At 37.7% G+C, this 22,703-nt stretch overlaps 1 protein-coding gene across 7 annotated transcripts in view; it reads left to right on the top strand.

Moving 5' to 3' along the window:
• adgrb1a (adhesion G protein-coupled receptor B1a) overlaps window positions 1–17,911 on the top strand; it is a 116,765-nt gene extending 98,854 nt beyond the window's left edge. For 4 of the 7 annotated variants that reach the window (XM_067448261.1, XM_067448260.1, XM_067448259.1 and 1 more), the window contains 9 exons: window positions 847–932; window positions 4,634–4,732; window positions 8,615–8,786; window positions 8,887–8,982; window positions 9,071–9,110; window positions 10,800–11,458; window positions 14,197–14,232; window positions 14,329–14,487; window positions 16,292–17,911. In XM_067448261.1, coding sequence (XP_067304362.1) covers window positions 847–932; window positions 4,634–4,732; window positions 8,615–8,786; window positions 8,887–8,982; window positions 9,071–9,110; window positions 10,800–11,458; window positions 14,197–14,232; window positions 14,329–14,487; window positions 16,292–16,486 — 1,542 coding nt within the window. In that variant the 3' untranslated portion in view covers window positions 16,487–17,911. The remainder of the gene's footprint in view (window positions 1–846; window positions 933–4,633; window positions 4,733–8,614; window positions 8,787–8,886; window positions 8,983–9,070; window positions 9,111–10,799; window positions 11,459–14,196; window positions 14,233–14,328; window positions 14,488–16,291) is intronic. The other 3 variants (XM_067448263.1, XM_067448262.1, XM_067448264.1) reach the window with 1 other exon arrangement.
• The last annotated feature ends 4,792 nt before the right edge of the window (window positions 17,912–22,703 follow it).

The raw sequence follows: 22,703 nt of genomic DNA, 5'->3' as shown, positions 1-22,703 counted from the left end.
GTCTACTCTTTGTGAATCGCCACCACATTTTTGAATGGGTTTTGTTTCACAATCCTCTCCAGTGTGCGGTTATCCCTATTGCTAATACACTTTTTTCTACCACATATATTCCTTCCCTTCGCCTCTCTATTAATGTGCTTGGACATAGAGCTCTTTGAACAGCTAGCCTCTTTTGCAATGACCTTTTGTGTCTTGCCCTCATTGTGCAAGGTGTCAATGGTTGTCTTTTGGACAACTGTCAAGTCAGCAGTCTTCCCCATGATTGTTTAGCCTACAGAACTAGACTGAGAGACCATTTAAAGGCCTTTGCAGATCTTTTAATTTAATTAGCTGATTATAGTGTGGCACCAGATGTCTTCAATATTGAATTTTTTCACAATATTCAAATTTTCTGAGATACTGAATTTGGGATTTCCCTTAGCTTGTCGGTTATATTAAAATAAATAAACCAAATTAAAATAAATAAACATTTGAAATATATCAGTCTGTGTGTAATGAATGAATATAATATACAAATTTCACTTTTTAAATGGAAATAGTGAAATAAATCAACTTTTTGATGGTATTCTAATTATATGACCAGCACCTGTAAAGCTTGGAAGATTCATTTTTAATATAACTCCGATTTTATTAATCTGAAAGAAAAATGTCATATACAACTAGGATAGCTTGAGGGGGATTATATTAGGGGTCGATTTTCATTTTTGGCTTGACCTATCCATTTAAAATACATCAGAATCCTCCTAAGCAAGTCACTTTGTAGCACACAGAAGTACCATTTTTCTATTGTGAGACAGTATTTTCAAATGCATTTGTGTGTTTACCTCTTTCCTCTGTCTTTACCAGGTTAACATGGTTATCGGGATTCTGGTTTTTAACAAACTGGTGTCCAAAGATGGCATAACCGATATGAAACTCAAGGAGAGGGCCGGGTATGCCTCACCGCATTCATTCATCTCATTGGCTGACCTCTAACCAGCTCTGGAAAAGACATTCATTGGCCAGACCTTTCATAACGTCTCTCCCTCCTCCAACAGGACACAAATTAGCATGAATTAAAGAGAGGAAAAATCACATTCATTATCCAATTTTTCTTACCCCATTTCCAAATAGTTTTTTTGTTTTGTTTTACAAATAAATTGGCAAACAAATTTTAAATGTTTATCTTTGAAAGAAGAAAAAAAATGCTGTTTTTCCTTTGGAGGGGAAGAGACTGACAAGGACTGGTTATTGGTCCCATCAAAAGCAAGATGACACCTTTGCTCACTCATTGCATTTCTTTTACATTTCCGTTGGTGATTTGCCACGTGCCGCTTAATCATTTCTCCAGCTTCTCTTGATTTTTAGGTGTTGCTGTGCATCTTGATTTAAAATCATGTTTCTGTGTGTGAAACGTTTATTTGAGGGGCAGTCGCAAAGGAGCCGGCAAAGGAAATCTCACATAAGGCGTCAGCCTCATGCGTCTGATCGATAGCACTCAAGCTGAGCGAATTTCTCATTTTATATCCATTGATTTTGACAAGTTTTCAGTCGTGTGAGTTAATGATTTTGACAAGTTTTCAGTCGTGTAAGCTAAATGTCATTGAAGCTGAAGTATGAACCGAGAATTGTTATTATAGACCTCATTATAAGGGTTTCTCAATCGTACGCTGTCCATCTCCGTGCCATTGACCATCAATTACACACTGGATTTGTTAATCTTCCAAGATTCACATGCCTTCTACCAATCAGGCTTTAGAGCAGAAATGGGGCCTGAGATTTATTACCGAGAAGACGAATATTACTCATGTTATGACTCATGATTGACTGTCTGTGTTTCCTTTTCTGGGCTGTGCTCCACTGCCTGCAGGCTGACGCGTGCCCTTACTGGCATCATTTTTGCATCCGAGTGTTTTCTTTCCTTTTCCTTCTCTTTCCATTGTGTTTTTAGATTATTACTATGATTATTTCATTTCAACAGCATTGTGTTTGCCTCTGCTATGATCTCTCTGCTCGATTGTGTTTGTTTTTGTGCTGTTTGAGACATTGTATCTGAGTTACCACAGCATCCCCTCGCTCACACTCAGGGCTCTCCTCTCTGCCCCGCCCACCCGCCACTGATTGGCTGACATGCAGGTCCGCCCATCCTCTAATTTAGTTTCTCCCACGATTTAACCGCTACAATGTTCAGTGGCCTGTACACAATTAGCTCTTACATGCCCATCTTAATCTTTTTGGACTCAACCCTGTCAACTAATTCGGATGGAAGCATGCTGGTTAGATTTAATGTGCTTTAGATTATACATTTAGATTTAGAATAGCGGTAGATTCAGCTTTCTGATTCATATTTGGTTTCATAAATTCATAAAGTCTATCTGTGTGTGTTTGGGAGTGTGCAAAAGTATGCTTGTATGAGTAAGTATGTGGATTTCATTGTTTGGCATTTTGAATCGGATTGGGAAGTCAGAGTTCTGTTCGTGTCTAAGTAATAATGGGAAATATTTCTGCAATTCCAAAACTCTTATCAACATGTTTGCTTGAGTGTTTTCCAGGCGTATTGTATTTTCTGCAGAAATAGATTAACTCAAGACTGGCTGCCGTTGTTTGGTGCTGATAGATGGGAAGGGGGAATTAGATTTAGAGGGAGGATTGTTTTATCACTTTTTCCTCCCTCCTTCGCCCTTGTTCTTAAACAAAACATTTTTCATTGGCCTAATTAATAAGCGCTGCTGATAATTATGCGTAGCGCAGCAGCAGCACTTTGGTTAGTCTCTGTACACCTGTAAATTCTGACATTTTCTTTCGTTTTAGAATAAAATGCTGTGGTCCACATCAAGAACTTTCACATTCCTTTACTACCTGCGGCAAGTAAAAAAAAAAAAAAGTAAAAAAAAGATGAACTGTTTCAAAAATGAAGGGTAAAATAAATGAAAACGTTTTTTAATATTTGGTGCAGGATCATATCAGCTCGGTCTTTGAAGTTCCTCCACAAGGACTAAAAAGATGGTTTTATATTTAAGAAAAAAAGAAAAGCTGATTGCTTTTTAATATCACTGCCTCTAGTGAGGTTTTATTGGTTGCTTTGGCCTTTTGTTCGGAATTGAATTTCTTATATTATGCTGGGTTTAATCTACATGTCTGCCAGTAGCAGAATCAACTTCCTGTACGTTTGGGCAGCCATGCCAAACAGATGGATTTATTTTTTTATCTTTTTCATTTTTGGTGTGCAACAGAAGGATTACATACAGTACTGTTCAAAAGTTTGGAGTCAGTAAGATTTTTTATTTTTTTTTCAAATCAAAGAAACAAATCAAAAGTGACAGTAAAGAAATGTTTAATGCTACAAAATCTTTTTTTCTATTGATTTGTTTCTATTTCTGTTCTTTTGAACTTTCTATTCATCAAAGAATCCTGAAACAAATGTATTGCAGTTTTTACAAAAAATATTAAGCAGCACAACTGTTTTTAATTTTAATAATGAGAGATGAAAATTCAGCGTTGCATCACAGGAATAAATAAAGCATTTAAATATATTACAATAAAAAAAACAGTTATTTTAAATTATAATAATATTTCACAATATTAATGTTTTTCTGTATTTTTAATTTGAAAAAAGCAGCCTTGGTGAACCTAATTAAAAAAAAGAAAATATCTTACCGACCCAAAAATTAAAAAAGTAGTTTATGTACAATGTTTAATAATTAATTCAGCCTCTTTTGTTTATTTATTTGTTTAAACTAGATTTATCCAAAAAAGGAAATGCATACTTTCCATATTTTTTCACATAAGCTGTCAGCAAATATTAAAATGTTAAATATAAAAAAATATTAAAATTTGAGATTCTCTATGCAAGCATATTTTAGGATAAAGGTAAATAATCTCTGTCTCAACAGTGACATTCCAGACTGAAATATTGTATACTGCAATTGTTAATTTAGTTATTAAAAAAAAAAAAAAAGAAGAAGAAAAAGCCAAACACATATATATGCAGAGTTCGTGCATGCAGTATATTGGCAGTTATGGCTGTGGATGACTTTAATGTGTCTCCTAAAATGACCATGATTTAGCTCGTGTCTGTGAGTGCACGATCTCTGGCTGTCAACACGCATGAATGTTTGTGTGTATGTTTTTCAGCCAGCTTTTTCGAGTTCCCATGTCTCTCTCCAGGGCCCAAAGACAGATGCAGATTGGGACGGATAAACTGCTCGCAGCCTAAATCAAGCAAATTCCATATGGCATACTAATGCAAAAGAAGATTTTGATGTCATTGATATGACAGAATCAAAATCCTATCATGTAGCATATTACGTAGAATGTCACTGGAAATAAATGATGGTAATCCATACACACAGTACATGCACAACATATAGAGTAGATTTTTTACTTGCTTGCTCTTTGTCCCATATGTTCAATCAGGCCTATTTAGAAATAAAACTATCGTGACAGCATCTTTTCCATCATTCCTGTACTCTTCCCAAAGCCTTGACAGAGATCTGCCCTGAGAGTGAGAGCTGGAAGGGGATTCTGTGTCCGCTAGGTCTGTGTATCCACATGTATATTAGGTGTATGTGTCTCTGTGTGTGTGTGCAAGAGAGCGTGTGTGGTTATATATCAGCGTACATGTGTATTTCAGTGTGTTGATTTGACTTTGCAGTCAGATGACAGTGCCACTGTACAATATGACGCTCAAATGTGCCAAGTGCGGAGTTATCTCGTCGGCTGATGTTTCCACCACAGCTACCAGTAACGCCATGTTAGTCCCGCTAATTATTTACCAACTCTTTGATGCTCTGCCTTCGGTTCTATTTTTCCTTTTTTTCTGCATATTTCTTAACCTCACCCCTCTTCTTTTTTTCCTTTTCTGGTTTTCTCGCCCATTCATTTCCCTCACCCTGCTATTGCTCCTTAGCTGTTACGTCAGAAGCGATTAGCAAAGATGGGGCTTTTTTGCTGTTGCAATGCTAAATCATGTAGATTCCAATAGGAGCCCATCTTGAAGCCCTGCTGTGTATGTTTGTGTGAGTGTGCAAGTTTTCAGTCCGCGGTTTACCAGATGGCTTCTTGCTAAAGATTACCATGGTAACCATAATTTCTGTCAAAGTAGCCATAGGTTTATAAGTTTAGATATAATAAATTACATTTAGGCACTTTGCAGACACTTTCATTCAAAACGACTTTCAGTCTATTCAGAATGTGCATGCCCTGGGGTTCAGTCGCCTTCTTGTTGCTATAGCATAATGCTCTACCAAATATTGCTTTAATTAAGTGGCAAATCAATATATCATTTAGCTTTTAAGTTGGTAAATTTGCCAGTATCTGGTCAATTTGAGAAGTCTGACATAAAGCTAATTAGACGGTTGACATATGCGTGGGCACTCTCAGGTTTTCTTACTGTTAACTAAAACTATTAAAAATGGGTTTGGGAAATAAAAATCTTTAATAAAATATAATTATTAGAAATATTGTAGTACTAAAGTACTAAAATTATTAAAACTGAGATATATATATATATACAAATGAAGCTAAATAGAAATATAAAAAAAAACGAATACAAAAGCAAAACAAGATTATTAATTAAAACTGTAAAAATAAAACATGAAATGCCATAATAGTGTATACACTCACCTATAGGATTATTAGGAACACCATACTAATACTGAGTTTCGCAACACTTCCGCCTTCAGAACTACCTTAATTCTACGTGGCATTGATTCAACAAGGTGCTGAAAGCATTCTTGAGAAATGTTGGCCCATATTGATAGGATAGCATCTCGCATTTGATGGAGATTTGTGGGATGCATATCCAGGGCACGAAGCTCCCGCTCCACCACATCCTAAAGATGCTCTATTGGGTTGAGATCTGGTGACTGTGGGGGCCATTTTAGTACAGTGAACTCATTGTCATGTTCAAGAAACCAATTTGAAATGATCCGAGCTTTGTGACGTGGTGCATTATCCTGCTGGAAGTAGCCATCAGAGGATGGGTACATGGTGGTCATAAAGGATTGGACATGGTCAGAAACAATGCTCAGGTAGGCCATGGCATTTTAACGATGTCCAATTGGCACTAAGGGGCTTAAAGTTAGCCAAGAAAACATCCCCCACACCAATACTCCACTACCACCAGACTGCACAGTGGTAACAAGGCATGATGGATCCATGTTCTCATTTTGTTTACGGCAAATTCTGACTCTACCATCTAAATGTCTCAACAGAAACCAAGACTCATTAGACCAAGCAACACTTTTCAGCAACAGTCTTCAACTGTCCAATTTTGTTGAGCTCGTGCAAATTGCTGTTGTAGCCCATCCATCTCAAGGTTGTGCGTGTTGTGGCTTTACAAATGCTTTGCTGCATAACTCGGTTGTAACAAGTGGTTATTTCAGTCAAAGTTGCTCTTCTATCAGCTTGAATCAGTCGGCCGATTCTCCTCTGACCTCTAGCATCAACAAGGCATTTTTGCCCACAGGACTGCCGCATACTGGATGTTTTTCCCTTTTCACACCATTCTTTGTAAACCCTAGAAATGGCTGTGCATGAAAATCCCTTTAACTGAGCAGATTGTGAAATACTCAGACTGGCCCGTCTGGCACCAACAACCATGCCACGCTCAAAGTTGCTTAAATCACCTTTCTTTCCCATTCTGACATTCAGTTTGGAGTTCAGGAGGTTGTCTTAACCAGGACCACACCCCTAAATGAATTGAAGCAACTGCAATGTGATTGGTTGATTAGATAATTGCATTAATGAAAAATTGAACAGGTGTTCCTAATAATCATAAATGTGCTATATTATATATATATATATATATATATATATATATATATATATATATATATATATATATATATATATATATATATTAGTTGGCATAATTCAAATGAATTAACCTCAAATCAGTCAGCCACTATCCTTAAAACAGTACAGGAATCTTTTTGCATCTTTCTGTCATTATTTTTTTATTTCTTTTGTGATCACAGTGGTGGCCAAGTTATCAGAGTTTTTGCAGTAACACTAACCGTAGGGAATTTAGCTTGGGCTCTTGGTTTTTTGATAGAAGCTATGGTTGCCATGGGACATTTGTGTAATGGCTAATTATAGCAGCCATGCCAAGAATGGCTTTTATAGATTGCGTGACTGAAATGAGCCATGTTGGCCTGGTCCCTGTCATTAGATTTTTGCTGGTAAGCTGGCTGTGTGTGTTTCGCTCTATAATATGAGTAGACTAGCCATTTATTAATGTATGTAAGGGGGTTTTGTATGTGGTGTGAGCTAAGAAACAATAACAGAGGTTAGAAGCATGCAACCTACAATATGGTAAATTGCAGTAAGTTGTACCTCAGCAGAGTAGGGTGAAAGGTCAATGACGTTTTACCACATTATGCATTTGTTGGTATATATAGATGTACAAAGTTGACTACATTTGTGTTTAGCAGTGCTAGGTTAAAGCTTTATAGGGCAGAGTACTTCATAAGATGATTATGTACATCCTTATGGGATCTGCATATCTATTCATAACATAAATGTTATTGTAAAATTGTAAATCCCTAATGCATATCCAATAAATTAATGAATTGCGATTACACAACAGTGTTCTATAACAGTATAGCCACTTAACAAGATAATATTCCTTTCTTGATCTGGACAAGCTTGCATTTGTGTGTGTGTGTGTGTGTGTGTGTGTGTGTGTGTGTGTGTGTGTGTGTGTGTGTGTGTGTGTGTGTGTGTGTGTGTGTGTGAAACACAGGTCCCCTCTTGGTTAGTGTAGAGTGATAGTCCCCTGTTGGTAATATAGACGTGTGTGTGTGTGTGTGTGTGTGTGTGTGTGTGTGTGTGTGTGTGTGTGTGTGTGTGTGTGTGTGTGTGTGTGTGTGTGTGTGTGTGTGTGTGTGTGTGTGTGTGTGTGTGTGTGTGTGTGTGAAACACAGGTCCCCTCTTGGTTAGTGTAGAGTGATAGTCCCCTGTTGGTAATATAGACGTGTGTGTGTGTGTGATTGGTGGTGTGTTTGTTGGTCAGTTTAAAAGATAATGTTAACAATACAAACACAATAGACTGAAGCAGATCAAGAATACATTTTTAAAATAATAAAAGGGAGGAATAAAATAGTGAGATGTAGGACTTGCTGAGCATGCTGGACCTTTCCTCCAAATCCATGACCAGGGGAGAGGTTTTTTCTCTCTCTCTAAAGACCACTGATGTGTCTACATTCCTTCATCTTTCACCCTCTCATTTGTCTTCCTCTTTTTCATCATCCATTGCTCCTTTTTTATTGCTTCTTTTGGCTTATTTTTACCTGTTGCACCTGTTCACATGTATTGAACTGTGATTTTTGAGTATATTGATATTGTTTAGAGTATAATCAACAAAAAGGGCAACTCTAGCTCATATTGAGCACTGTATTGATCTGCGTATATTAATGTGTTTTACTGCAATATCTGCAATAGACTCATGTCTTTAAAACACTCATCAGACATCCAAGAAATCAATAATATGCGTGATAAATAGTAATTTGTTTTATAAGAAATTGCTAAATATCAACAAAAGTCACACACTTTAGTTTTGCCCTCTTTGTCTTTTTGTATGCCAATGGTAATACAAACCCCCACTCACTGTAATTCTGCTCCTGTCCTGTAGGGCGTCGCTGTGGAGCTCTTGCGTTGTACTTCCACTGCTGGCTCTCACGTGGATGTCGGCGGTCCTGGCCATCACTGACCGCCGCTCAGCCTTGTTTCAGATTCTTTTTGCCGTCTTTGATTCTCTCGAGGGCTTCGTTATTGTGATGGTACATTGCATCCTCCGCAGAGAGGTGAGTAAACCACGACAGTCTTTAAATTGAATTTAACATCTGACTTTTCGATTTTAGATGCAAATGAAAATACTTAGACGTGATTTTTACAACTGATTAGGTCCAAGAGGCAGTAAAGTGCCGCGTTGTTGATCGTCAAGAAGATGTAAACGGGGACTCTGGTGGATCTTTCCAGAACGGCCATGCTCAGTTGATGGTGACTTGCAATTACATTTCTGTAATTCTGTTACACATAAACTGTAAAAGTTGTGGCTTAAAATTCTCATTCCCACTGTTTTCTCCAGACTGACTTCGAAAAGGATGTAGACATGGCTTGCCGATCAGGTGAGTCTCTCGACACTGGTCATTTAAATTTGCTGTGATGTCCCTCTGAAAGGTGCAGCCGGCTGTTTGGACAAGACAAATGCCATTTTACAGGCGCCATAATGCATTTTCCTCAAGGAGATTCAGAACACGATCTGATTGCTGGCGAGCAGCAAAATGCAGATAAATAGACTTGTCTGTTTCCTTGCCGAGCCTCAGATCTGGCGGCCTGTCCTAATTAAGTCCCTGCCGACATTTCGTTATCAGATACCAGCTTTCTTCTCTGATATCTATCGGAAATGGGATTCTGATTATTTGTCAAGACGACCTATCAAGCTAGCATCTGGAAATAGAGACTTGTGATGTGATATTTTTTGCTTTTTTGAAGTGTGAAAGACTAAAAATTAAGCCTTCCATCAGCCTAGCTTCACTTTGTTATTCAAAAGACCCTTTAACATGACTTTTTTTAGCTGAAGCTGAAGTTTTGGCAACATTAGTATGTAAAGTATTGTAACCATGTAGGAAGATATGTCATGCCCATATTCCAAGATGACAATGTCAAGATTAATCAGGCTCAAATTGTGAAACAATGATTGAGAGAGAGCATGAAGAATAAAAATGCACATGGAAATAACATCACTATTTATTTCCATTGAGAGGTGCATCAATTGTTGGTCAAGATCTTGTATTGACATTGCAAGAGTCAAGTACTCTGTAAATTTTCCTCCAGCACATCCCAAAGACTTTCAGTGAATTTAAGGTCTGGACCTTGGAGAGGTGCCAATTCATGTGTGAAAATGATTCATCATGATCCCTCCCAACCATTCTTTCACAGTTTGAGCCTGATGTATCTTGTTATCCTTAAATATGGCTGTGTGTCTTATATGGTTGGTTAAGAAATGAAAAGCTACACACTCCATTAATTAGTGATAGTAGAGCTGTTGCCAAACATATAACATGATAAAAACATAATCACTGCAATGATTCAATCATAGAGCATGTGCCTATTTCAATCCAAACAGCACCTTTTTCTTTGGCTGGGTAGTGTATTAGAAAACCTCTAGACTTCACTGTCTACAATTTCTGCTTGCTACCATGGAAGCTCATAAAATTGCTCTTCTGTGAGGTCAAAGTGTTGTCATTTGTGAGATGCGGAAAACTTGGGTCGGAATCATGGAATGCAGGCATAAACATGGAATTTACTTTATAGCATTGAATGCCATAGAGTTTGTCAATTTTTGGAATAATAAATCAAAAGTAGGTCTGTAAAATTTATAATCCGGAGGTCGCATTTGTCGGCTGCATACTTCATTAAGGCTGCTTCTTTTCAGTAAACTGACCACTACATTTCAAAGTCATTAAGAAATGACAACAATTTATGCTTTACTAGGAATAACGGTCAGTTTTATAATGGTTAATGTTCTGAAATGAGACATCCTTAATGATGTATGCGGTCGACAAATGCAACCTCTGGATGACGCAGCCTTCGAAATAAGACTCAACTATATACTCAAACACATGTGACGCTCGTAATATTTGAAATACTTCATGAGAAACACTTCATGGCAATTTGCCAAAACAAATAATAATCTTGTTAACTAGCAAAAATTGTGATCTGAGCTGATGAAAGGGCAGTAAAATTCAGCACTGCTCTATCAAATCAGCATGATCTCTTTTCACTTACAAAGGCTTTTCCCCTCTGATTTGCAGGCACCCTGAAACGTTCCTCCCAACAAGGTGAGGAGAAGGTAGCTTCACAGCAGATCACAGTACAGAAAGGCTCCAACTTCAACACCCTTCCTGCCAGCATGGCAAAGGTCCACCTGCAAAACGTTGCCGATTACGCCAGCCACACTCTCACGATGCGACGCGACAAAGGCGGCATTGCCGGGGTCAGCACTGAGCTCCCTGGAGCCAAATCTATTTACATCTGTGACGGCGAGCTCTTCAAGCAGCTGGACGGAGCTCCGGGAGACGGCGGCGGTCTTGAAGGCGGAGGAGGAGGTGGAGGACCGGGCCAGGGTTACATGCTTCTGCCCAACAACAACAACACCCTTAGGCCCTCGAAGGGTGGTAAGGAGGACCAAGCCACCAAGTACAACATCAGCATCGAACAGTTACCTCAGACCAGGCTCATCCACTTGGCCAACCCCGCTGGCACCGATCCCGTGCCAGGCTTCGGGCTAAAGAGCTTGCCCACTGACAGAGTCAGCGTTTCCTGCACGGAGAGGGACCCCCCGGGGCAGACATTGCAGAACATCTCCAACGAATCCCAAATGACAAACACATGTGAGCAAGGGGACTCTGGGAACTCCGGCATCATGTCTAAGAGTGAGACCGTCTCCACACTGTCAATGAGCTCTTTGGAGGTAAGAAACAATGGTTATCATGAGATCAAACAATGCAACCCCCTACGTTACGAGTAAATCACTTTCATATAGTTCAGGGATGTGGACTCGAGTCGCATGACTTGGACTTGTGACTCGACTCGACATGATCAAAGAAGACTTGAGCCCTCTGACTTGGAAAAACTTAATTGCCTACCTTCTAAAACCAAAGATCAGAGTTGTTGTGATCACTGTAGGCTAGTCCCTGGAACATATTATCAAACCGGTATGAGTAGTGCTGCTTTCGCCCTTTGGTCGGCACTGAGCCAGAGACTCACTCAGCCAGTGCTTGTGTAAGTGGTAAACCAAATAAAAGGTTTGTTCAACACACAGATTTAGATTTAGCACAGATATATATTTTCACTCACCTACACGAACACTTGAGTTTGTACAGCACACTTTTCCTATTGATATCATATACTGTAAATGGATGCACAACCTATTCTGATGAACTGTAAACTCTAGTGTTTTTGCTACCGTGGAAATTGCTCTTCTTCGGTGTTGTTGTAGGGCCCTATGAAAACGCGTGTCACATGATGTTCAAGTGTGAACTCCTCCGCATGTAGACTGCTGAGATATTACACAATACATTTTAACGGCACCACGGCTACTTAAAAGGAGCACAAAGTCAGCAAAGCATGCAGTTTCGTCTCTGTGTTATTGTTTTCATGGTGTGTTACAGAGCCGTTAGAGAGACAACTCTGGGCTGCGTTTCCCAAAAGCATTGATACAATAAGCCACCAATAACTAGGCTACGTTCAACTTAGGCGTGCAGTGCTTTTGGGAAACGCATGCTGGCGTAGCGTAGACAACAGGCTAAAGCATAGAGACGTTCTGATAGATGTCCTGCACCTTTTTTCTTCATTGTAGACAAGCATGTTTGACTTTGTTTTGTCTAAATTATGACATCACAGTTTGTATGGAAATAATATTGACAGTCTGAATGATTCAGAATCCCAGTCACACAACCGCTTTCTAAATGACTATCCATTAACACTTGATGGCTAACAGCACATCTGCATGCGTCTTACAACTCTGTGGATTCTGTTTTTGCGGTCTTAAATCACGACGTTTTTTCATTCTTTGTCTTGTAGACTTTTTTTCTCAGCTGTGATTATCCCTGATAGTTGATGGACACTTTGGTTTCTGGTCCAAAGAAACATGCTGTAGACCCATCTGCCTATAATGCTGTGAATTCACATCAATGTTTGTCATATCTGCCACAAGGGAACGAGTGTCCTAATTTATGTGTGAAGTGAAAAAAAGCATGTTTGTGGAGAGTGTCTGTCATTTACGTGGCTCAGAATTACATTTCAACTGACATCAGCCAATGCACATGCACTCGGTTTCAATGAAAACTGCATCAGAACACTTAACGGAATGAGAGATCTGCTGTTTCCGAAAGGAAGAAATGAAAGAAGGCTACATAAATTATGCCTCTTTGCATTTGCAATTATCCCGCTTAGAAAAGAAAGTCTCTGCAAAGGTCAGATTTTGCTCATGCTTTAAAAGGGAGCAGATGACAAGCGTGGATTCCTCACCTCAGGCCAAACATGCTCCCAGAATGCATTGCAGGCGCACAGCTGCAGCCACGCACAGCACAGGCAGAATGTCAGACTGCCCTCAGACGCTCTCCGACAGGCTAAAGAAAGGCCATTCGGTCACAAGCTGTTTACTGCACGCTCGTGCCAAGAGCGCAGCAGAAACGTGCAATATACAAGCGACACGATACTTTCTAAAAGTCTGCCCAACGTGCCAAAATGTTACAATCGTTTTTCCCCTCCACTTATTGCTTTTGGGTCATTCTCAAACAGTATTGACTTTCTGACTTATATTATATTTATTATAAAATGTTGAGCATTTGAAGTTCAGTTTTTCTCTTTTGATTTTTGTTTTTTTTTAAATCAGAATAATAGTTACTTTATACTGACACCAAGGACATTAAATGTATTATTTATATTATTAATGGAGTTTATATTAGTTGCTTTAAATGTTCATTTAAAGTTTTAATTTGAATTATTTTAAGTTATAACTTTTTGGCTTATTTTGCACTGAAGTTTAAACTGAAATAATCTAAATTATGTTATATTATTTATAATATAATATATTATTATATTATAGTAATTGTTTTTTATTAATTGATTTAAATTTGTATTGTATTTTTTTATTGTTTACACTAATGTTTAAACCAGACAAACGAAATTAGTATATTTAAATAAATAGTTCAAAATGGATTGTTTAACATTAAACTATTATATTATAGGTAACACTTTACAATAAGTTCCATTAGATAACTACTTCAGTTAACATTAACTAACAATACACGCCGTCATTTATTAACCTTAACTAATGTTAATTTTAGCATTTACTAATACTTTATTAAAATCAAAAGTTGTATTTGTTAACATTAGTTTATTCACTGTGAACTAACATGAACAAACAATAAACAACTGCATAACTAACATTAACAAAAATTAATACTGTAAAACATATATTGCTCATGGTTAGTTCATGTTATTTAATACATTAACTAATGTTAATGCATGAGATCTTATTGTAAAGTGTATTTTATGTTAAATATTTGAAATTTTGTAAATGACTGAAATGTCTAAGGACATGCTTGTCCCTGTATTTTGGGAATGGCCCATTTGCAGATTTTTCCCCAAGACCCCTTTGAAAGGACACACAATAACATCCTTTATTCTCATTTGTCCTTTTAGAGACGAAAATCACGCTATGCAGAGCTGGACTTTGAGGTCAGTGTAATGTAAATCTTTCCACAAATGACGGCAGTCTTGCGTGGTGCAGATTCATTCATCTGCGAAGGTTCTAAGTCCGGTTTTGTCTTGCAGAAGATCATGCATACACGGAAGCGCCACCAGGACATGTTCCAGGACTTAAACAGGAAGCTGCAGCATGCAGAGAAGGACAGAGATTCTCCCCCAGTGGATATGAAGCCTGGGAAGAGATGGAGTGTGTCGTCAGGAGGCAGCGATAAAACCAACCTTAGTGTACGAAATTACATTAATCACTCCACGTCTGGGAAGAAAAAAAATCATCCCAAAATCAAAAGTATTTAGGAATTGTATTTGGGTTTATTTTGTGACAATTAATATAATATAATATACTTAGTGCATAGTCAAATCGATTAATCGCCATCAATGTATCAAAATTAACTCATTGATGCATGTAATTAATTTGTTCAGTTTAACACGTTAAAAATATTTAATTCAATTAACGCAACATCCGTTTTTCCATCATTCTTATGCTAGCGTTACAAAATATGATCATGCTCTTATTTGACTAAGTGCTTTTAATTCTGTGCATCTCCTGTTTGTGTAACACACCCACGACCCACAGAAAGCTGTTTCAGACAGTGCTTGAATGGACAAAAACACACAATTGTGCTGTAATGCTTATTTTGTCAAGTATACTCACTAGCACAGTCCTAAATAAGGTAAATTAACATAAAAAGTTGTGAGAAAATGTGGCGCTAGTCAGATCCGCTAGAACCCGCTGCTGTCTGTCGGTAATCAAAGAAGAAAAGAAAAAGAGAAAATCACTCACTGCTCTTTACTGGATAACTTTTGTAGCTTTAATAAGGATTCATCTCATTTAAAACCAGTGAAGTGTTGAAAAGCTGTTTAAGTGTTTAAGCAACTAAAAATCTTAAAGCACTGTTTTAGAGGTCACATGGGTCAAAAACAATGAAAACAATAAAAAAGTTGTGCATTTTGACAGGGCAAGTAAAAATCTGAATCAATTGAGCCTGATATATTGAAGGGCATAGGTGAATGTGTCATTTATTTTAATGGATTTGTGGGAAGATTGTTTAGTTAAATTGTATCGGCATCTACCCCTCCCTTTTGAAGCACATAGAGAAGCTACGGTGGCAGACACAGGACACTTATGTCGTCTGAGACAGCAGAGAGTAGCTAGCGTTCTCTAGAGCAGTTTGTCCGTTTAGGGCTACTGTAGAAATATGGCGACACAAAATGGCAACTTCAGTGCAAAGGGACCTGTGGTGTATGTAGATAGAAATGGCTCATTTTAAGGTAATAAAAACATAACAGTTCATTATGAAAGTTCTTGAAACTGAAAACATAATTAGGTATATTATATTGCATTTCTGTCAATAGATCTACACACTGCACTTTTAAATTAGATGTTGTTATATTTATTAAAGCCTAATAAATTTTCAAATTGATATTTTTTAATTATACCGTTTTTTATACTGTAAAAAAAAAATCAATTACTTTCATATAGACATGTTAAAAAAATGATTTTAAATATACTGTAGTAAAAAAAAGAAAGGCTATTGGTATTGCTGATACTGGTCTTCTTTCATAAAAAGATGCCATTAAACAAATATTTAAATTACTGGCTGATGTCTTTGTTGTTTCATAACAAATGTTCATACATAAATTAAATAAATAAATGACTTGGAATAAATAAAATTATTACAATACAAAATATCTGGACTTGGGTTAAGTGCGATTAATCACAATTGATTGCAGAAAAATGCAGTTAGTTAGTTAATTTTCAATTGAAGGCACTAATTTTGTGTGTGCGTGCGTGCGTGCGTGCGTTCGTTCGTGCATCTGTCTTTGATATTTGTATAACAATTAATTTTAATGTATTTAATAATAATACAAATGCAATAGCATTAAATAAAATTAAATACAATAATAATAACTGTAATAATAATACTGTAATACATAATAATAATACTGTTTGTTTTTTGTTATTTTTTTATGCTGAATTAAGACTGTGAATTTCACATTTAAACCATTCTTCTTCTTCTTGATAATTCAGGACAAGCAGCAGACCCCCAGTAAGCGGGCGTGGGAGGGCATCAGGAAGACCCACTCCCCACCATCATGGGTGCGTAAGGAGCTGGAGCCGCTACAGGCCTCTCCCCTGGAGATGCAAGCGGTGGAGTGGGAGAAAGCCAGTGCCACCATCCCTCTAGTGGGCCAAGAGATCATGGACCTGCAGACGGAGGTCTGAAAGACCTTCAGAGCATACAGAGAAACAGAACAAACTCTACTCGCAGGGAAAAATGGATAAGAAGTGGGTATGATATTTGAGCGCGAATTCGGGCAAAAAAAAAGTATGCAAGAAAGACACTGAAAGAGAGTGAAAGCAACATGGCTGTGCAATTTTTATTTGTGTTGTTTTTTGTTTCCTTTCTTTGTAATCCTGGAATGGCCTTTTCCTTAATGTCAAAGCGAATCATAACACTTTCGGACATCCAGGTCTGAGCCTGTTGCTATGGTAAAGAGCTGGCACTAGCAAGGATTGCTGAACTAGGCAAGTGAAGTGGTGACCCGGGATGTTGCCATGGGAACATTGGGAGTTACGACTAAAGGGAAGGACTGGAATTCAGGCTAAGAGCAGATGAGCCTTAGTGAGTGGCCTTCAATTTCGTACACCTCTGGATACATTAGTGATCATGTCTCATTTAAGAGTGTTATGGAAGAGAGGGAGACGTTGCCCGGCAGGAATCAGGTGTGCTACACGTCATTTAAAATCAAATTCTTGAGTATTCTTAGTATTATTATCACCGTTGTTGATCAGTGTGACACATGCGTATGCTTGGGGCACGAGAGGTGACGCGATTGCCCGGAGCCATCTGCATATGACTGTTAATCTGTCTCAAACGCCCTCCTGAGCCAATACAGCCCACAACTTAGCCACTGTGCTGTCCCATGCACCATACCGACCTGCGGATCCTTCGAAAGTCAGTCAATGGCGAAGTGACATCAGCGTGAGATTCCGTTCGGAGGTCCGGTTGGTTGGTTCATGAGGATCGACACGTTTTCATTCGCTCAATGTTTTCATCAGAATTACTGGAGCTGAGAGACTTGAAACTAACTGCTGTGTCTCCGAATATGTGCAGAAAACAGAGATGAATATGAACATATAAATATATATTATAAATAGTCTTATATATGAAACTGCAGAGGGGTGTTATTCTCTGGTTAGATTGTGGTCGCACACAGAGAAAGCACAAGACTCACTCCTCAGAGTCCTGTTGTACAGCATTGTAATTATTTCCAGAAGAGTTCTACAAAATGAATTTTAGCCTATAAATATCTTTCTTACTGTGCTTGGGGACTATTGTTATCATTATTATAGATATCACTGCGATTCTGAGATCCCCCACCCAACTCTCATCGGGTTACTGGACTATATGAGTGTTCTGTAACATCATGTAACAGTGTGTATTTCAGTATCACTGACTGTCACTCCAGATGATACATACTTGCCTGAATTCTCCACCATGAACCCCCTGCCCTCCTTTTCCTCCTCTCCCTGCCTCTCCACACTTCCTTTTTTTAATTTCACTGGGGTTTCTTTGTTATTGTACAGTTTTCAGAGCACAAAATGAATGTGTCATATTTCTAATAAAAAGTATATCTATATAATAAAGGGAAAGATGTGGTATTTATGGTGCTGCAAAACTTTGAATTTGCACAGCCTTGTGTGTCTCAACAGATAAATGGACGGTCGGACATGGACAACCAGATATATGGACAGATAGATAGACAGACGGACAGATAGTTAGTTGGATGGATGGATGGATGGATGGATGGATGGATGGATGGATGGATGGATGGATGGATGGATGGAAAACATAAATAGACAGACAAATAGATGGATGGATCGACAGAAAGAGAAAAGAGACAGGATTAGATAGACGGACTGACGGATGGACAGAGAGAAATGAAATGATAGATAGATAGATAGATAGATAGATAGATAGATAGATAGATAGATAGATAGATAGATAGATAGATAGATAGATAGATAGATAGATGGATGGATGGACGGACGGACGGACGGACGGACGGACGGACGGACAAACAAAAAGATAGATAGATAGATAGATAGATAGATAGATAGATAGATAGATAGATAGATAGATAGATAGATAGATAGATAGATAGATAGATAGATAGATAGGAAATAAAAATAGAGCTAAATAGAAATATTTAAAACAAAACTAATAAAACACAACAAAAAACTAAACATTTCAATAACTAAAAATATAAAAATCAATGCATTAATATAAATAATACTAAAATAACACTCGATGCATTGCATTTTCCTCTGAGGAGCCTATAAATCCACTGATAAAGATTGAACTAACTGAATGTGCTGATGATAACAAATGTGTGTTATTATTCGATTAAAAGAATACATTAGGACTGGAGTCACAGGAATCTTGTGGGAGGGGAATTGTGGCCATGCTGAAAATGGAGGACATTAATTTCATGTCACCACAGAGCGGCCCGGTGTCCTGAACCTAATTATGTCAGCATTAGTTACTCAACACTTTTTTAATACATCACTGGATGCAATAAAATGGAAAGAGTTATATTATAGATCTGTAAATTGCCCGTTAATAGATCCACTGATGCTACAACAACAAATAACATTTATGAATGAATTATATGAAATACATTTTATATAAATAATTAAACAGAAGAAAGGGACAAGCAGAGCAATTATACCGGTTAAATGTAGGTTGCTATAGTAGAGCCAAAAGCAAAATATGATAAATATAGTATATAAAAAAATTAAACACATTTAACTTATTCGAAATGTAAGGCACAGCAGTTAGCCTATTTTTAAAAGACAAGGTCCATGTATACTGTATATATGATTTGTGTAAACAAAATTAAACAACAAACCGAATACATACACAGATACTGAGAGGGGAAATATCAAAGTGATAATTAAATGAACATAACCCCACTGGCTTTGTCTCATGGTGTGTGTTCATTTTTTATATTCGGTTCACTAATGCATAAGGACATCTGTTTTCAAAGTTTCCGATGTGCTGAAGCGTGTTAATCGTGACAAGTTCGGGCTGTTTAGACCAATAAACAAGCCCATGGAGCCTGTTTAATGCTCAGTTACAGCACCGCTAAACAGATCTTTCAGACGTTTGACGATGGAAAAGGACCTTTTATAACCTGTGCGGCTGGAAAGCAATGCCATAAACCGTCAGGTGACTGGAGAACATGACATTCTTCTAATTAAATGTGACTGAACAAACTGCTGGATGTTTATCTCATAGGGACATAAGGAAGCATGTTCTGACAAATCACTGTGTGCTGTGATAATTACATTTGATTTGAACAGAACCTTGTGGAATGTTTTGATTCCATCATCTAATTAAAAAAGCACTAATGAGTTGCGCTGTATGTAATGAAGCTTAAAGGTGTCATGACCTGGCTTTTTTATTTTCGTATACTGTTGTCTGAGGTCAACTATAATGAAGTTCGTGTGGTTTTTACATTCAAAAACATCATAACTAATAAGTAATAGGCTATTTTCTACACTGGTTTTGAGACTCTCTCCTGAACTCTGGGATTTGATGGGCATGCTGCACTGGAGACTTGGAAGTAAACGCCAACGGCTAGGATTGGATAAGATTTGAATATTTAATGAGCTTCAGCTCCCCTGTCAGTTCAGTTCACCTGAGGGAGAGATTGTTTTGAAAGCGGCAACTGAAATGATTCTCTCGATCACAGGGCTCGTAAACATCTTTATCAAACAAACACAATGATTTATTTCTCGCGATTGACTGGAATATTATTTATTTATTACATGGCATTACATAAGCGCAAACCACGCATGCACACACACACACACACACACACATACACACACACACACACACAAATGCAAGCTTGTCCAGATCAAGAAAGGAATATTATTTAACTATATTCTATATTACTAAACTATATAAGTTTGTTGCACCATTCCTGTCGGATCCAAAATAGAAGGCACAGCATTGTGTCTGCAAATCTAGCATCGACCTGACACTTGTTTATAAAAACTTGTCTATAAAACCTTTTTTTCTTTTAACTAACAAGGAAGTTTTCAGCTCTGAAACTTACAGGATATTATTATATTACCATGACCTTTTATATATCAAAAGCTCAAAGGAAAGTTGATTTCTCAATTCATCACCCCTTTAAAGGCAAAGTTCACCCAAAAATACAAATTAGCCCATGATTTACTCACCCTCAAGTCATCCTAGGTGTATATGACATTCTTCTTTCAGACAAACATTCAGAGTTATATTAAAAAAGTCCTGTCTAATCCAAGCTTTATAATGGCAGTGATTGTTGCTCTGTTTTTGAAGTCAATGAAAATTAATTTGTCTGTCAAATAATATGCTCCATACGGCTCTGGGAGGTTAATAAAGGCCTTCTGAAGCAAATCGTTGCATTTGTTTAAAACTTTTTTTAAAGGTGCCCCAGAATGATTTAAAACAATATGTTAAATTGTTCTCTGATATCTACTTAGAGGGTATGTGGCTTATTTGAGGGGGAAAAATGTCCAGATACAGTTTTACAGCTCCATTTACAACAATTGTCCCGAGGATGTAATGCTCTGTTTTTGCCTTATTTGGAAGAGTCATGTATGGAGAGAAAACAGTATCTAAACCTTCCACAAATGTACGTGAGAGATCCACATTCGCGTTTACCAATCCACAAATGCACGCGAGAGATCCACATGCGCGCGCACCAATTCACAAATGCACGCGAGAGATCCACACACACAAAGCAATCCACAAATGCACGCGAGAGATCCACACACACACATTTAATTATGTGTAAATTACACACCTGTAATTTAATGCACAGTAAATCACAAGTCTTTTGCATTGGTGTTCTTCTTAGAATGCCCCTGAATATGCGCTTTTGTACCTGTGGAATGTTTTGAGACTGTCGTTCCGTGGCCTTGATTCACAAATGCACAGAAGCCTGTCCGTATCTGTCCCAAAGATGCGATACAGTGTTCTTCCTCCAGAGGGCGCTTACTGGCCTTCGAACTGAATCTTCCAAAGGGCTAAATTCATTTTGTTTTCTGACTTGGTGAGACAACTGAAGTCTAAACATTTTTCACTTAATATCTTATACATAAATACAAATATAGAAAACAAACCTTTTTTTATTCTTCAACATGAGATCAGAAAATATATAGCCTATTAAAAAAAAACATTCGGATAACAGGAAAGCTTTTAAGTCTTTAAAATGAGTTCTGTATTAGAATATGAACGCATGGAAACGCCAGAATATGAACGCATGGAAACGCTTACGTGGCTTAATGCACTAAGACAGTATTAATATGATATTTCCTTTTGGTGTTTGGTGTGTTTTTAACACTGTCTTAGTACATCAAGCCACGTTAAGCATTTTCTTATAATGGTTTTCTATGGGAGAAAAACGTTTAACGTGTAATAAAACGCCTTGCGTTCATATTCTGGGCTATGATATTTCCTGAGTTTGGTGTGTTTTTAACAGTCTTAGTGCATTAAGCCACGTTAAGCGTTTTTCACGTTAAGCGTTTTAGCTGTGGAAAATCAGCCAGTAAATCGCATGCAACCCATAGCAACGCGCTATGGCAACACTTAGACCGACTGATAAGAAAAAATAAACAGACATTTTCCGACTTTTGAGCCATTCGTTAATATTGTACACATTGTCATGTTATTATAAGTCAAATCAAATTATTTTGTTTTATTGACCAAAAATATTATCATTGATATTTGTCTGAGAGGGGCACTTTTGATTTATTTTAAAAAAAGGGCTAGGGCTCGAGCACCCAAAGCTCCCCCTCTGCACGTGCCTGCCCTGTTCAGTCTCACACTTGGCACAGCACTTGCGATAGTACTTAGCCTAGTAATGACCAACAGTTACAGAAATCATTTTAAAGACTTAAAAGCTATCCTGTTATCCGAATGTTTTTTTTTAATAGGCTATATATTTTCTGATCTCATGTTGAAGAATAAAAAAAGGTTTGTTTTCTATATTTGTATTTATGTATAAGATATTAAGTGAAAAATGTTTAGACTTCAGTTGTCTCACCAAGTCAGAAAACAAAATGAATTTAGCCCTTTGGAAGATTCAGTTCGAAGGCCAGTAAGCGCCCTCTGGAGGAAGAACACTGTATCGCATCTTTGGGACAAATACGGACAGGCTTCTGTGCATTTGTGAATCAAGGCCACGGAACGACAGTCTCAAAACATTCCACAGGTACAAAAGCGCATATTCAGGGGCATTCTAAGAAGAACACCAATGCAAAAGACTTGTGATTTACTGTGCATTAAATTACAGGTGTGTAATTTACACATAATTAAATGTGTGCGTGGATCTCTCGCCTGCATTTGTGGATTGCTTTGTGTGCGTGGATCTCTCGCGCG

Source organism: Pseudorasbora parva, chromosome 7 (assembly GCF_024679245.1).
Source record: "Pseudorasbora parva isolate DD20220531a chromosome 7, ASM2467924v1, whole genome shotgun sequence".
Taxonomy (NCBI): domain Eukaryota; kingdom Metazoa; phylum Chordata; class Actinopteri; order Cypriniformes; family Gobionidae; genus Pseudorasbora; species Pseudorasbora parva.
Note: the sequence above shows the minus strand (reverse complement) of the source record. Positions and strands in the feature narration are given on the sequence as shown.